The sequence below is a fragment of the Sciurus carolinensis genome, chromosome 18, assembly GCF_902686445.1.
Source record: "Sciurus carolinensis chromosome 18, mSciCar1.2, whole genome shotgun sequence".
Lineage (NCBI taxonomy): Eukaryota > Metazoa > Chordata > Mammalia > Rodentia > Sciuridae > Sciurus > Sciurus carolinensis.
Genome location: NC_062230.1, coordinates 25,746,461 through 25,762,277, shown reverse-complemented (window position 1 = coordinate 25,762,277; position 15,817 = coordinate 25,746,461). Strand labels below are relative to the sequence as shown.

Below are 15,817 nucleotides of genomic sequence, written 5' to 3'. Positions count from 1 at the left end.
GGCCCCGGGAGGGCGGACGGCTCAGGAGAACCTCCTGGAGCCCAGGCTGGACTGCGTCTAACGGCCAGCAATTTCGAATCCTGCCGGAGCACGCGCGAGGCCGCACCGCAGGCAACCCCTGCGCTGTCCCTCGAGCTGACCGCCAGGGGGCACTGCGAGGCCGCCGCGCGGAGGATGAACCGCAGTGTGGTGCCTCCAGGCCTCGGTGGCCCTTGGAAACCATGGCATGGGTGTCACCCTCCCATGTAGTATGTGAAAACTTTGGTGGAAAGAGTGAAACTTCTGCGGGGACAGGCAGAGTGCCAGGCTCACGCTGGGTTCTTCATTCAATGGGGATGAAACCCAAATGGGATGGAGCAAAAAGCAAAGAGGAGAGTGTTCTCAAAGATGCCAGGCAGTCTAGAGAGGAAGAGCACAGCCAGAAGAGCTGAGAATCCCTGGAAGATCAGAGTCCCCTGCTGCACGCCTAATGGTGATGTTTTTAAATACTGTTGCATCAACAGCTCCAACTGCTCTGCAACTACGCTTTTTCATGGATGTTTTGGATGAGAAAAGGCCAAGGGTGACCTGAAAACAATGAGTCACTATTAAGAGAGGGATTAATGCTTCCTTCTTTTTTCCAAAATAACCCTTCCTCCCACACTCATCCACTCATACAACAACTATTCACTGGAAGCCGCAGTGGTTTGTGGGGATGCCCGGGACACAGTAGACAAGACAAACAAGGGCTCTATCCTCTTGGAATTTATGCTTAAAAAAACAGACAATGGGGGACAATTTTAGGAAACTAGAAATTATCAAAATAAATTCGAGGCATGTTGTGCATGCTGGTAATTCCAACAACTGAAGAGGCCCTGGGCCTGGGCAACTTAAAAAAAAATTAAGGGGGTAAGGGATGCTGGGGATGTAGCTCAATGGAGAGTGCCCCTAGGTTCAAACCCTAGTGCCAAAAAGAAAGGGAAGGAGGAGAGAAGAAGGAGGAGAAGGAGAGAAAGGTAGAATAACATGAGGTGGATCGCCACTCTGAAGAAACCAAGAGGTTAGGCACCTTGCCCAAAGACATCCAGCCCTCCGCCTATCAGATGTCAGGCACTGTGCTAAGATTTCTAAGGTAAACCTGAGTAGGCCCCAGCTTATTCTGCTGCTTTTTTCTGGCACTACCCAGACAAGCCAGATTTCTCACTGGATAAATCCTGCGTCACAGACTCTTATACAAAGGGGTACTCTCAAATCAAGGAATCTTCAGCCAGTGGTTTCTTGTCATGGGTCACCTGTTTCCTCTTCCAAATATTCTGGCAGGGGTCTCTCTAGATACCAAATAAGTTCTTTCATAAAATGCATCCTTTTCCTCTCTCTTCCCATCAGCAGGGAAATGGTGAGGTTTGTGGGATTTAAGCACCTAAGTCTTCCCTCCATGCCAGAGAGAAAAGTCTCTGAAGGGCTCATGGTGGAAATGCAGGGTACGAATTGTTGTGGATGCTGTGCTGTGTCACCCAGATCCCCCTTCAGGGCTGAAGGACTTATACCTCCCCCCTCTTCACAATTCCCTGCTGCCGACTGAGAGAGCCCCTTGGCCAAGATCCTACCTTCCCAGGGCAGCTAGCATCCAATGACAGGCCAGCACAGGGCCACCCGGGTTCAGAGATCTCCACGGGGTCCCCTGTCAGGCCCTGTCATGGTTGCACTGCAGCTGGACTTCTCCCTTTGCCCACAGGCGGCGGTCCCAAAAGCACTCTCCCAGTGAATTCCCTGTGACTTGAAATCTGTCTCCCAAAGAACCCAACCAGCAACAGAGAGTGCCAGAGGTGATCTGAAAGAACAGATGCACGATGGGACATGGGAGCTGGATTGACCCATTTAATGAGGCCCCATCCCCAGAAGCAAAGAAGCAGCCTCTGGCACAGGGAAGCTTTGAGATTGCGAAATGTCTTCCTGGTAGTAAATGGATGGTACACCAGGGGAAGGAAATGTAAGAGCAGGTATCACGTATCAGACATTCATTAGGCTAAGGAATGGGCAGGAAGAGTCATCACCAGGAAGGAAGCAGGCTGCTGCTACACGTGGGTACAGGAAGCAATGTTTGGCACCCAGGTGATCCTCTTAGGTGTTGGAGTCCTCCTTTGTCCTCGTTTGACAGTAACTGACAAAGACAGCAGCCACAGCCTGAAAAGTACACGGCAACCTGGGGCTTAAGCTTCAGGGCTGGAGTCCTTCAGGGCCACTCTTCAACAGAAGCCACCTCGACCATCAGAGGTGCTGACATGGAACGAGTGGAACCTTGGGCAAATCAAGAGGGAAATGATGAGGATGTCAGTTATGTTTCATGATGAGCTGCCTTGTTCCTCCAGGAAGTTTCCCAAGGGAAAAGATATCCACCAGGGTCCTGGAGGGGCCGCTTTCAGGACTTAAAAGAAACAAGGCAAAGTTGAGAATTGGGATGTTAAAGCTAGCAGATAGGCTTTTGACTGCAATGGAATAGTGTTTCTCAAATCCGGGTAAGCCACGGCCCAACTATGAGTGATGTGATAAGGAATTCAAGTAACGAGACAGAGATGGCTTGTTTTCCTGGAGGGTCAGTTTCATTTGAAGATATTAGGGAAGTTTAAAAGTTATTCTTATGGAGCATAACACAAAATGCTATGATCTGCTCAGCACTATGTGGGCACTGTGGCAGATGCTGGTGTGACACCTAGGTCCCCTTCAGGGCTGAAGGATCGTTCCCCAGCTACTGAAAGGGTTGTACATTAACAGATCTCTGCTGTCAGTCTTCTCAAGAAATTTTGCTTGGCTATAGACTTCCACCTTACCCAAGGTCATGACCGATTCCTGGGGTAGCTAAGCCAATGACTGACCGGTCAGTGCTAAGAACGTAAAGACTCGGACTCTTTATCCCAACTCAGCAACTTAAAATTGCCATCTCAGCTTCAGAGCTCCCCTCTGAGTCTGCCAGTCTCTTCCGACTCCCTGACTTCTGTGTCCAATCCTGCTCCCCTCCCTTCCCTCACAGGAGTTGATCTGAGAGCACTCCCTAATAAATTTCCTACAAACTGATCAATAATCTTGTCTCTGAGTCAGCTCCATGGGAACCAATGGAGACAAACCATGATTCGCACCCTGGACCAAGCTGCTAACCTCTGGATTTGGCTCTTTGGTCTTCTCTAATCCCAGAAACCCAGGTATACACATGTGGTGTGTTCACCACATTCTTGGCCCACATAGTAAACTTGACCCCCAGAGAGGAAGTGTGTTCTTTATTTTGTCAGGCCAGAGATACTCCTTAAAATGAAGAGTGATGGCACAGTCCCTTGCACCCCTTTCCCAAGGTCCCATCTGGATTCAGTCTCTTCTGGGCTGAGGCGTACTATCATCTATCACACTAAAGCATATCACATTCATGGCTCCTTAACAGCCACAGTAAGGCTATTTATATCTTTGGGCTTCTAGCAGAGCTCCTCCTGAGGGCCTTCTGTGTTATTCTGGATCCCCAAGGACTTACTGCCATAAAGAGCCTCATAGGCCAGGCGTGAAGGGGGCACACCTGTAATCTCAGCAGCTGAGGCAGGAGGACCGTGAGTTCAAAGCCAGCCCCAGCAAAAGTGAGGTGCTAAGCAACTTGGTGAAACCCCGTCTCTAAATAAAATACAAAATAGGGCTGGGGATGTGGCTCAGTGTTTGAGGGACCCTGAGTTCAATCCCTGGTACCAAAAAAAAAAAAAAAAGCCTGTAGCTGATCTCTGAAAAGTTCCCACTGTTTTGCTTAGGTGTGGGTGAGTCAATAGAATGCTTTTATCGCCAAGGCAGTGACTCTGGGTGTCTGTTTGGTCAGATAGGGACAAAAGGACAAGAGAGGTGATATGGTTTTCCCAAGTTCAAGTCAGTAGCAGGGCTGGAACTAGACATACCTCTGCATTCTTTTTGCTCCACCACATCACTCCTCCCAAACCTCTCAGTTTTGCCTAGATATAGAGATATAGAGACGATATAGAGACTGAGATATAGAGAAGGGCACTGCTCTGTGCTGTAAATCTCAGAGGCTTGGGACTGAATCACCAGCTACTCTGGAAGTCAACAATATGATGTGGGACCCAAATCAGGGACTAAGGGAAACTCTGACAATAGTGCATTTGGGCCCTACTAACTCCACCCCATCCTGGTTGGTAGGAAGGGACGCATAGGTCACATTATCTATAACAATGTACAAAGCAGATTGTGCAGTGGGAGAGTGCAGGGCCCATGTGATGATGTGTAGCCATCATCTGGGTAAAAGGTTTTACATTTTTTAACTCAATGCTGGTTGTTTTGTGCTTTACTCTAAGATCTAGAACCTTTCGTGGAGGGATGAATGCAGGTGGGTCTGGGAAATGCTGCCAGGGTAAAAGGAAGAATTTACACCTGTATTTGTTAAACAACAGAATCAAGTCACTATCATTCCACTCAATTAGAATAGTTGCAAACTGTTCTAACATTCCAAGGTAGGATTCTCACTTGCAGGCCAGTGGTGAACATCAGTGGGTGTTATTCCAGAACGTAGTTCTGTATTGTTAGGGTTTCTTCGATTAATAGGCAATCAAAACACCTGACAAGAAGCCAAAAACACCACTCCCTCAAACTTCTCCAGTGCTTAAAAAGAAAAGAAAAGAAAAAAGACAAGACCTATTGTACTAATATACAATATGCACTGTATCTGCATCCTTGGGATATGAGTTATATTGTGTCAATTTCTATGGCAGAGAAAAATAAATTACATAATTTTTAAAAAGTCCTTTCCCCAAGAGACCAGTGTTCGGACAGAAAAGTCTTTAGCAATCAAATCCTTTCTTCCCCAATCAATGTTGTGCCATGGATAACTGCACAATTTTGCAAGGCTGTTGAATTTGGTGGAATGTGAAACCTGCTGAGTTTTGTGGACAGGTTGGCATTCTGAAAATAGAGACAGATGTCACTCTTCTAGATCTTTGACCTAGGTGGAATTTAGGAGAAAACAAGTGTCTTGACTTCATTTGCTGCATGGAGTACTACCCGAGAATGGGGTCTGAAGTCAGAGTTAATGTCACTTAATCCAAGAGCCATGGAAGGGAAATCAAAAACAAAAACAAAAACCCTCCAGCAGAGAACAAAATTGTAGATGGTTAGATCATCTGTATTGCTAACAAATTATGCAAAAGTTTTTTTTTTTTTTTCTTTTTTCCTGTTTATCCATTCAGCCTAGGATTCTCCTCACATCCCAACTCAGTAAATGGTATCTATCATCAAACATGGTTGCTCGGGCCAAAAACCTGGGAGTCATTCCTGAGTTCTGTCTTTCAGCTCCTCCCACATTATCAGCAAGTCCTTCCCTCTATCTATAAAACACCCAAATATGTCAATTTTTTCCCATCTAGAATACTGTTACTTAAAACCAGTTATCTTTCCTGGACCACTCTGTGTCTGAAGTCGTGTCTCTGCTTTCCTTTTTGACCCTTCCCCCTAAGATCTACCCTATGTACCTTTACGGATTAAGATCATGTCACCCTCCAGTGCCTTCCCCTTGCTCTTGGGACAAAATCCAAACGCTTTATCATGGACCCCAAAGCCTTTCATTTAGCGTCTGCCTGCTTCTTCTCGTACCACTCTCTAACCCCGCAGGCATTTCGCAGGTCCTTGAATGTGTCGGTCTCTCCCCGGTGCCCTCCCCTAATGGTCTGGTTTGTGCCCTTGCTGTTGCCTGTGTCTAGAGCAGTCTTCATAAGACCAGTCTTTATGATCCTAGTTAGTCTCAGCAAAAATAAATGTATTCCTTCCTGACCATCATCAAGCGTCACCAACCTCCATCACACTGGCCCCCATTCAATCCATAAATCAGCACCTGAAATTTTGTTTTAAAGGTGGGCTTGGGCTTGTTTCTGTCTTTTGCCCACCGCACGTACGCTTCGCCAGAGCATGAAATCTGTCTGTGCACGTCAGTACCCTCCGCATCTCAGCAGGTGTCAAGAGCTACTTCCTGCACGGGGCAATCCCGGGCGCTGGCCGCCACCGAGCTGGCAAGGATAGCACAAGGTGACAAGGGCCGTGTGAGGCTCCCCTCGCGCCCATCCCAGTGGGCGCTGGAAAGCTCAGGGACGGGGCAGTCTGCGTCCAAACAGCCACGAACGACGGCGACAGCGTTGTTATTGGGAGGAAAGCCCGGGGCGGGGCACGGGCAGGCCCGGCGTCGGGCCCCGGTGCAGGCGAGCGAAGCGGGCGCGGCAGCCGCCAGCCGGGGCCGGTCCCCTCGCGTCGCGGCTTCGCTTCCGGGTGAGGGGCGGGCGGGCCGAGCAGTTCCGGGGCGGGCGGCGGCTGCTAGTCCCGGGCGCGCGGAGGGCGCGAGCGGCGCGCGGGGGCCGAGGGGGCGCGAGGCGGCGGCGCGGGGACTCCGGGCCCCGGCGGCGGCCCATGGGGCGGGAGGCCTGAGGCCGCGGCCTGCCCGGGGCTCGGGGGGTGGGGGGAGCGGGGCGGGGAGATGGATAAACTGACCATCATCTCAGGATGTCTCTTTCTGGCCGCCGATATCTTCGCCATCGCCAGCATCGCCAACCCCGACTGGATCAACACCGGGGAGTCGGCGGGTGAGCGGGGCCTGGCGGAGGCGGAGGGCGGCGGCGAGACCCGGGCCGAGCGGGAGAGGCGGCTGGAGCGGCGCGGGCGGGGGCCGGCCTGGGAGGCGGCGGGCGGGGCGGAGGGCCGGGCGGCGGAGCCGGGCGCCGGGGCGGCCGGGGCCGAGGGGAGGGGACGGAGACCCGGCCACCGCCGGCCGCCCGCGGGACCCCCGGCCTGTGCAGAAAGTGGCGGAGGAGACGCGGACAGGGCTAGCGCCCGGGACCCTGGAAGGAGCGGGTGCGGGGAGGATTCTAAAAAGAGGGGGGAAAAGTCAAGGTGGGAGACGGGAGGGGACTGCGAGAGAATCAGAACCCAGGCGGAGGGGCTGGGGAGCGCTGCGGCCAGCGACCCTGGACCCCCACCCCAGCTCCGGAGGAAGCTGCAGCCCGAGAGCGGTGCAGGGAGAGCCGAGGGTGTCGGGTCGGGTGGAGGAGGTTGGGGACCCCCGCCCCCGGCCCATCCCCTGCCCTCTTTGGCGGGGCTGGAGACGCTCGTGGCTTCCGATTTTTCCTTTGAAACGTATGTGGTTATCATTTTGCTTTATTTTAGGCCCGGGAGCTATAATGATACTAATAATAAACTTCATTTTATGGAGCATCCTTCATTCCAGCGCATCACAAAAACGCTGTAGAGATCTTAATAGTAGTTACAAAATTAAATAACACATTAGAGTTGCAGGCAGCCCAGCAGCGGTAGCGGTGGCTGCTGTGACGCCACGGGGCTGTGGGCAGGAGAGACGAGGTGCTGCCCTCAAGGAAAGAGGCGGGTATCTCAGGTGAATGTGCTGGCAAGGTTTTTCTCAGCTTGTTCATCCCTCTTCTCCCCTCCTGTAGATCTGTGAGACCAAACCTTTAATTAACGTAAACAGCTGTCAGGAATTAAGGAATGAGCCTGTTTTTTTTTTTTGTTGTTTTTTTTTTTGTTTTGTTTTTTTTAAACTGCATATTGGGGAATGGAAATGTCAAGCTCCTTCCGTGAACAGTTTGCTGCAAAAATGTATCACTATGCTGTCAAACTTAGTTCTTAAGTATTACTTATGGTTCTGTATTTATCCTGCAGTATTTTTAGCTCTTTAAAAAAAAAAAAAAAAAAAAAAAAAAAGCTGTAGCTGGGGCATTTGTTGCTTCTTCCTCCCTCCCTTCTCTCCCTGGATCTAGACCTAGTGACACAAAATCGTGCTGTTACATTTACTGGTTATTAAAATAACACTGAAGAATTCTGCTACTTTTCTTGGCTGTGGAGTTTTAGCAGAGCTTTTAATTGTAAAGCCTCTAAGAAAGTATCGGGATGGTTTAGAATTTGGTGCAACTGTGAGCTCTGTTTCTGAAAGTGTTGATGTTTCCAGACAATTTATGCAATTAATGTGTGACATCCTGCTCATTACCATTGTTGTTTTTATCCTAATTATATGTGTAGTGACTCCTTTTAAGAAACTTTCTTTGGGGCTTTACAGACTTAGGGACAATGGATTTTCACTGTTTTAGCAGAGGGATCCTTTTTGTAAAGGACTATTACATGAAATCCTGATAGACTGAATGTCCCTAGGACTGTTACAATTGAAAGAGAAAAGTATTATCTTTATAGGAGAAGAAAGAAGTAATGGTGTAATATTCCTGAGAAGATGGAACCGGGTAAACTTTTCTTTCATTCAAAAGAAAGCAAGGGTAGGGTGAGTACAACTCTCAGATTTGGAGGCAGGGTCATTGACTGTAAATTGCCCCAGACTCGGGAGAAACTGTAGTTCAAGGTTTGAAGGAAGTAGAAGGAAGGAAGTAGGAATGTTCCCCAAAAGTTAAGTAGTTGCAGAAAGAGCATGCGAACATTGTAGGATTGTATAGCAGCATTGAAACCTTGTGGAAGTTTGTAATGAGGAACATACTGTGATAACCTGTTTGCCCTACTGACTTTTCTAGTAGTGCTTAGCTACTTGGTAGCTGAAATAGGTTAATTTTCCAGATGTTCTTCGGAATAAGGAAACATCAAGAATACTAATGTGAGAGTGTAGAAAGTGTCATTGAAGGTTAGGGTTTGCCAGATACATGCAATAAAATGCAAAGCAGCCAAGGTGTATAGTATTGGCCAAAGTATCTTTGTACACACACACACACACACACACACACACACACACACACAGTTGAACCCAGGGACAATTTAACACTCAGCTACATCCCTAGCCCTTTTTTCCAAATAGTTAATCAATTAGTTAACTTTTAAGACAAGGTCTTCCTAAATTGCTCAGGGAGTCTTGCTAAATCACTGAGACTGTCCTTGAACTTGCAATCCTCCTGCTTCAGTCTCCCCGATAGTAGGGATTACAGATGTGTGCCACCATGCTCGACTGTTGGCCACAGTGTCTTCGTAATGATGGCTTATGAAAGCTCAGCTGGATAAAGAGTGGAAGTAAAAGGAAAGCAGTGTTGAGTTGATCAGTCAAATAGCAGATGGTTTATAGTCAGTGAAACAGTGAACCCAATAATGTTGAAGATCAGTCTGAGTGGGAATGATTGGTTTGGCAAAGTGGAATGGCAGGGGCTTGTGGGCACAAGGTCCAGAGTATGATAGTGAGGGAATGTGACTGAAAGGGAGTAGTGGATGTGATTTTTTTTCCTAACAATTTTCCTTGCCATCTCAGGATATCCTTCAGTTAGATATTCTGTGGCTAAAAAGAGGAATAATAAGCTGGGCATGGTGGTGCACATCTATAATCCCAGTAGCTTGGGAGGCTGAGGCAGGAGGATTGCAGGTTCAAAGCCAACCTCAGCAGTTTAGTGAAACTACAAGCAACCTAGTGAGACCCTGTCTCAAAATAAAGTAAAAATAAAGGGCTGGAGATGTGGCTTAGTGGTTAAGTGCCCCTGGATTCAATTCCTGGTACCAAAAAAAAAAAAAGACACCCCCCCCCATTTAAAGTGAATGCAAAGGTTTGTTCCTTTTTTCATTGTTCTGCTCTTGTGCTGTGATAAGATGTACTTGAACTTTGCCTGGTATTTGCTTGAGCACTCACTGTTCAGTTTTACCTGAGCAGACAGATGCAGTCTTGAGTTAAAAACAAAACCAAAAAACAGTGCAGTGCTGCCGCCTGTAAGCCCAGTGGCCTGGGAGGCTGAGGCAGGAGGATTGCAAGTTCAAAGCCAAACTCAGCTACTCAGTGAGACCCACCCTGTCTCTAGAGAAAGTGCAAAAAAGGCTGGGAATGTGGCTGCACCCCTGGGTTCAATCCCAGTACCAAACAAACAAACAGACAAACCCACAAAACCTAAAACAACAACAACAACAACAAAAATAGTGCAAAGATCCCAGAAGTAACAGAACCAGTGTCAATGTATCATCATCTGCTTATCTACCCCCCAACCCCCACCTCCAGTTCATAGTGGGGATTGAACCTGGGGGCTCTCTACCACTTAGTTACCTCCCCAACACCTCCCAGCCCTTTTTGTATTTATTTTTGAGGAAGGATCTCACTACGTTGCCCACGCTGGCCTCCACTGATCCTTCTGCCTCAGCCTTCTATATAGCTGGAATTGCAGGCATGTGCCACAGTGCCGGGCTAGGACCAGCTTTATTCTAGGATCTGCCCGAAAGTGAATTTACCTGGCAGCAAAAGTTAATGTATTCCCTTCAGTGTACTATATTAATTCTATAAAAGTTTGGTTAGTTCTTGGTATTTAAAAGATTCTCCAGAATGTAATTTTGAAAACCACTGCAGTGAATTACTTAAGGGAAAATTTCAGGACTCAAATCCAGACTTCATCACTTATCAGCTCTGTATTTTAGTTCAAGTTCCTTAGCCTAGCTCAGTTTTCTCCTCTGTAAAATAGGAATAAAAATAATAGCCATCTCATTAAGTTTTGTGGTGATTAACATCACTAATCCATGCAAAACATTTCAAAAGTGCCTTTCATATAGTAAGTGCTCGATAAAAGTTAGATACTGTTGTATTGCTGGTTCCAGTTTATTAGAACAGGTATCAGAATCCCAGTTTCGCAGTTAAAACCCTGAACTTGTTACTGTGAGAAATAACATGTCTTTATCAGGTGCTCTTGGATATAAGGAGACATCAAGAATAACAGATCCAGGCTTAGGACAAGTTAAAAGTCTACTCTCTTGGCTTTGAATTTTATTCAGCACTCCTATATTGTTTCTCTTCTTCTGGTCTCTCATTTCTGTCCTGTAATCTGTATCCTCAACTTTGAACTACCCTGAAAGGAAATGAAATATCAAGTGGCATAATCTAGATCAAATAACTTCCTAAAATCGCAACTGATAAACTATATTACCATAAGATTATGGGCCATACTTTGGATGGGCAGAGTTTTTAGTTTTGATTACAGTGGTCCAGATCCAGAGACAGATCCAGAGAATGTATATTCCTTTTTCTTTTTGCCTGTTTTGGATAACATTTCCTCCTCCTTCTAATAGCGTGTAGATTATGTAGAAACTTTTTTGGGGGGGTACCTATCTTGTATTTTATTTAGAGTCAGGATTTTACTGAGTTTCTTAGTGCCTCGCTTTTGCTGGGGCTGGCTTTGATCTACCTGCCTCAGCCTCCTGAGCTGCTGGGATTACAGGCATGCGCCACTACACTGGCTGTGGAGAAATTTTTGTAGATAAAATGAAACAAACAGATATGTATGGGAAAAATACATGGGGAAATAAGGACCCTTGGCAGTTTTTATTAGTGCAGCCCAAACTATTAAGTTGTAGATGAATATAATGGCAAAATTACATAATTCTGCTATGCTAAGGTCAAATATGTGTTGGTTTCTGGAACTTGCAGTAGCAATATTTTGCAATAACTTGCAATAGCAATATCTTGATTTATGTAGTACTTTACAACTTTGAAGTTACTTTGAAATTCATTACTTGATTTGATTTCTTAGGCTCTTTATATCTGACTGATATGAAATAGTCATTTCCACATTTCCCCCATATTTCAACACTTTGTGCATGAGATTTGAGTTTCAATATAACAAAGACTCCCTTCAAGAAAACTTCTGGGGCTGGGGTTATAGCTGAGTGATAATGCACTTGCCTAACATGCACAAGGTCCTGATTTCTATCCCCAGCCCTACAACAAAGAAAACTTTTCATTGACGTATTATCTATATCTTAATTATGTACAACTTCATCTTACATGAGGTTAAAATTCCTCAGTGGCTGGAATTTTTGTTAGATTATGGAAGAGGGAAGGGGAGATTTGGGTTTCAGTCTTAAAATGATAGCTTTTACTTTGTACAAGTTTCTTCAACCTCACTGTCACTCTTTAAAGAGACAAAGTGTGGAAAAAATGATCATTATTGTTTTTAGCATGATCACCAGTTAAACAAGCTGTTCTGATTCATAGACCCCTTTTTTGAGGTATCATCTCTTTAGCAAGGACTGCAGTGACCATTTAGGATTATACCAGCCTAATTCTATCACTCTTTTTTTTTTTTAATTTATTTTTATTGTAAACAAATGGGATACATCTTGTTTCTCTGTACATGAAGTAGAGGCATACCATTTGTGTAATCATACATTTACCTAGGGTAATAATTTTTGATTCATTCTGTTATTTTTTTCTCCCCCGCTCCCACCCCTCTTTTCCCACTATACAGTCCCTCCTTCCTCCATTCTTGCCCCCCTCCCACCCCCCATTATGTGTCATCATCCACTTATCAGCGAGATCATTCGTCCTTTGGTTTTTTGAGATTGGCTTATCTCACTTAGCATGATATTCTCCAATTTCATCCATATGCCTGCAAATGCCATAATTTTATTATTTTTTACGGCTGAATAATATTCCATTGTATATATATACCACAGTTTCTTTATTCATTCATCAATTAAAGGGCATCTAGGTTGGTTTCACTCTTTTTTTTTTTTTAATATATTTTTTTGGTTGTCAATGGATCTTTTTTATTTTATTTGTTTATTTATATGTGGTGCTGAGAATTGAACCCAGGACCTCACACATGCCAGGCAAGCGCTCTACCACTGAGCCACAACTCCAGCCCCCTAACTATCATTCTGATGGATCTGCATAGGGGTTTTTATGAAGATTTCTACTTGTTTCTCAAAAGACTCTTTCTTGTACGTGAAAGAACTTCTCCCTTTTATCTAATCAAAATGTCTTTAGAGTGGTTATGTAAGCTAAAGTTAGTATAGTCATTCCTAAAAGTATTTTCATTCTTGTTCTTTTTTAAAATTTTTAAAGGGAATGTTAGTATTTAAAAAGTCTCAAAAACTGGCACCCTCTTCCCTGCTTGTATTTTGAACCAGTTGAAAGAATAAATAATTAGGGACCGAATTATTTTATTACTGATGAAGAGGATATTGGAGAGTGTGGCTTATATTTGGGAACCAGCAACTTCCTACTGCTACTGGACCTCTGAATTGAACAGATGTAACCATTGAGTCCCAAGCTGGAAAGGGGGACCTGCGCATCCAAGACTTCCAGTGTGAAGGAACAGAGTTGCTGATCCTCTCTGCAGGATATCCAGGGAGTCCTCACATAAAGGTTCAAGATCTGCAAGTAGATCCTGCCCTACGAAGTGGGGGTCCTTGGTTTAGAACATTAAAATTACAACTGCACAAGCTGACTCACTTGTTATCTTACAAGCCCTTTCCTCTGAACTGTGACAATCTCAACGATCATAAAAGTGCTTTGGCATGAAGGACCTCTGCAACATCGATTGTTAAATGAACCAGCTTTTCTAGAACTTTGTTTAATTAATCACTTTGGTGATGACTTATAGGAAGGGACAGAATTTGACTAAGAGGGCAAAAATTTTGAGCTCATGTTCTCCCTTAATTTAGAAAGCATCAGTAAGATTTCTTTACTGGCCTTGTGAATCTTTTTCCAGTATATTCAGAGTTGTGAGCCACCATCAACTCAACCAGTTTTAGAATATTTTCATTATTCAAAAAAAAAAACAATGTCATACCTCTTAGCCATTATCCCAACCTCCTAGCCCTGGGCAGCTACTAATCTGTGTATAGATTTGCCTATTCTAGATATTTCATATCCATGGAATCTACAAAGGGGGCATGGTGGCTCACATCTGTAATCCCATCGACTTGGGAACCTGAGGCAAGAGGATTGCAAGTTCAAGGCCAACCTCAGCAACTTATCCAAACCCTAACCATGTTAGCAAGACCCTGTCTCAAAAAGGGCTGGGGATGTAGCTCAGTGGCAAAGCTGTACCAAAATAAATAAATACATACATAAATGGAATGTACAATATTATGACTGGCCTCTTTTACTTAGAATGTTTTTAAAGTTCATCTATATTATAACATGTATTTCTTTTTACTTCCAAATAATATTCCAGCATACGCATAGACTACATTTTATTTATCTATTCATTAGTTGGCAGACACTTGCATTAGTAAATTTTTTCAAATAAAACTCCATAATGGTAAAATGGTATAAAGACTTTCTTTTAAATTTTGGTTTTTTAAAAGTGACATTATCAGTATTTATTTCAGCACATAAAGTAATAAGGACTTCAAACAAGAATTCGAAGATTAGGTCCGGGGGTATAGTTCTGTGGCAGGTGCTTGCCTAGCAAGTACAAGGCCTTGTGTGAACCCAACACTGAAGAAAAAAATTTGCTTTCAAAGACCAGTCTTTTTACAATATAATATAATATAATATGATATAATATGTACGATATGATATAAGCTTTGTGCTTGAAATCATTTGATACTGAATTTTACAACGTAACCTAAAAGTTTTGTAGAGGGGAATTTAGGACCAAGAGCAAAGAAGGATAAGTAAATGGAAATCACCAAAAGAAAGAAATTTAGACAAATTACAGTGACAGCTGCCAGTTCTTTTGTTAAACCGGTAATACTTAGTTAATCCATTGTTACTTGGATCCGAGAACCCCTTTTAAAACTGGTATAGTAATAGTCACATCAGTCTTCCACTATTTAAGCAGAGTGTGATGAAAAACAGCCATTCATTGTTTAACTCCCGAGAAACTGGATTTGTATTGGAGTGCAGTATAGTTAAATGGTTCAGTAGGGTTTGAAGTCAGATTTATCTAGATTTGATTCTTGTATTCCTTTTTTCTTTCTTTCCTTAGTATTAGAGATTGAATCTAGGGGCATTCTACTAACTGAGCTACATCTCCAGCCCTTTATATTTTGAGACAGGGTCTTACTAAGTTGCCCAGGCTGACTTTGAATTTGTGATCCTCCTGCCTCAATCTCCCAAATCACTGAGATTAAATTAGATTCCCTTTTTATTAACTTTATAATTTGAGACATGTAATTTGATTTCTCAGCTATAAAATGGAGATGATTTATTTCAAAGGATAGTTGTGAGGAAATAAAATATTGCATATGAAGGATTAGCACATTGTCTGATACATAGTAAATATTCAGATGTTAGAATTATTTATTATAGAAAGATCAAGGCATCTGAATTTTTTAGTGTTTCTCCTTTGTATTATCTATATACTTATGCCCTGTCTTGTTCCAAAAAGATTTAAGGCAACTTGGTGTGTCTGTAGTTGAATATTCCGGAAACCCAGCTGGATCCAATCTGGGCAGAGACTGCACAGTCAGTTGTAGTAATATAAAGTTAACGGGACACATGTAAGCACCAAATCCAAGGAGTGCATTGGGTTTATATGTTTTTGAAACAGGTTGAAGCGGTTTTCTAAGTGATAGGCAGCCTAGCATAGTAGAAAGGGTGGTGCACGGGTTGGGGGACAAACCAGCATGGTTAAGTCCCAGTGTCGCTGTTAGCCATGTAATTGATCTTGGGTGAGAGGTTTTCGTTAATAAAAAATAACTCATTCAGTTCTGATTACGACTTCTTGGGCCTGGGGTTGTGGCTCAGCGGCAGAGCGCTTGCCTAGCATGTGTGAGGCATGTGGATTCGATTCTCTACATATAAATAAATGAATAAAATAAAGGTCTGTCAACATCTAAAAAAAATACTTAAAAAAAGACTTATTTCAGCACCTCTAGTAGTTGTGCAGGTTTAGACCCCAACTTTATTTTCTGTTCTTTCAGTTAAAGGGTATTAAACACAGGGTACACAATGGATTATGACTTAGTTCAGAAGTTATTTTTAAAGGAATAGAGCTGGTAGCTGTAAATGTTTTATTTTTAATTTTTGATACCAGGGATTGAATACAGGGGTGCTTAACCACTGAGCCACATCTCCATCTCTTTTTTATATTTTATTTGGAGACAGGGTCTCACT

At 44.2% G+C, this 15,817-nt stretch overlaps 1 protein-coding gene across 1 annotated transcript in view; it reads left to right on the top strand.

The window, feature by feature from the left end:
- Positions 1-6,475: 6,475 nt before the first annotated feature.
- Mosmo (modulator of smoothened) overlaps positions 6,476-15,817 on the top strand; it is a 58,451-nt gene continuing 49,109 nt past the window's right edge. Inside the window, exon 1 of the mRNA XM_047532784.1 lies at positions 6,476-6,584. Coding sequence (XP_047388740.1) covers positions 6,479-6,584 — 106 coding nt within the window. The 5' untranslated portion in view covers positions 6,476-6,478. The remainder of the gene's footprint in view (positions 6,585-15,817) is intronic.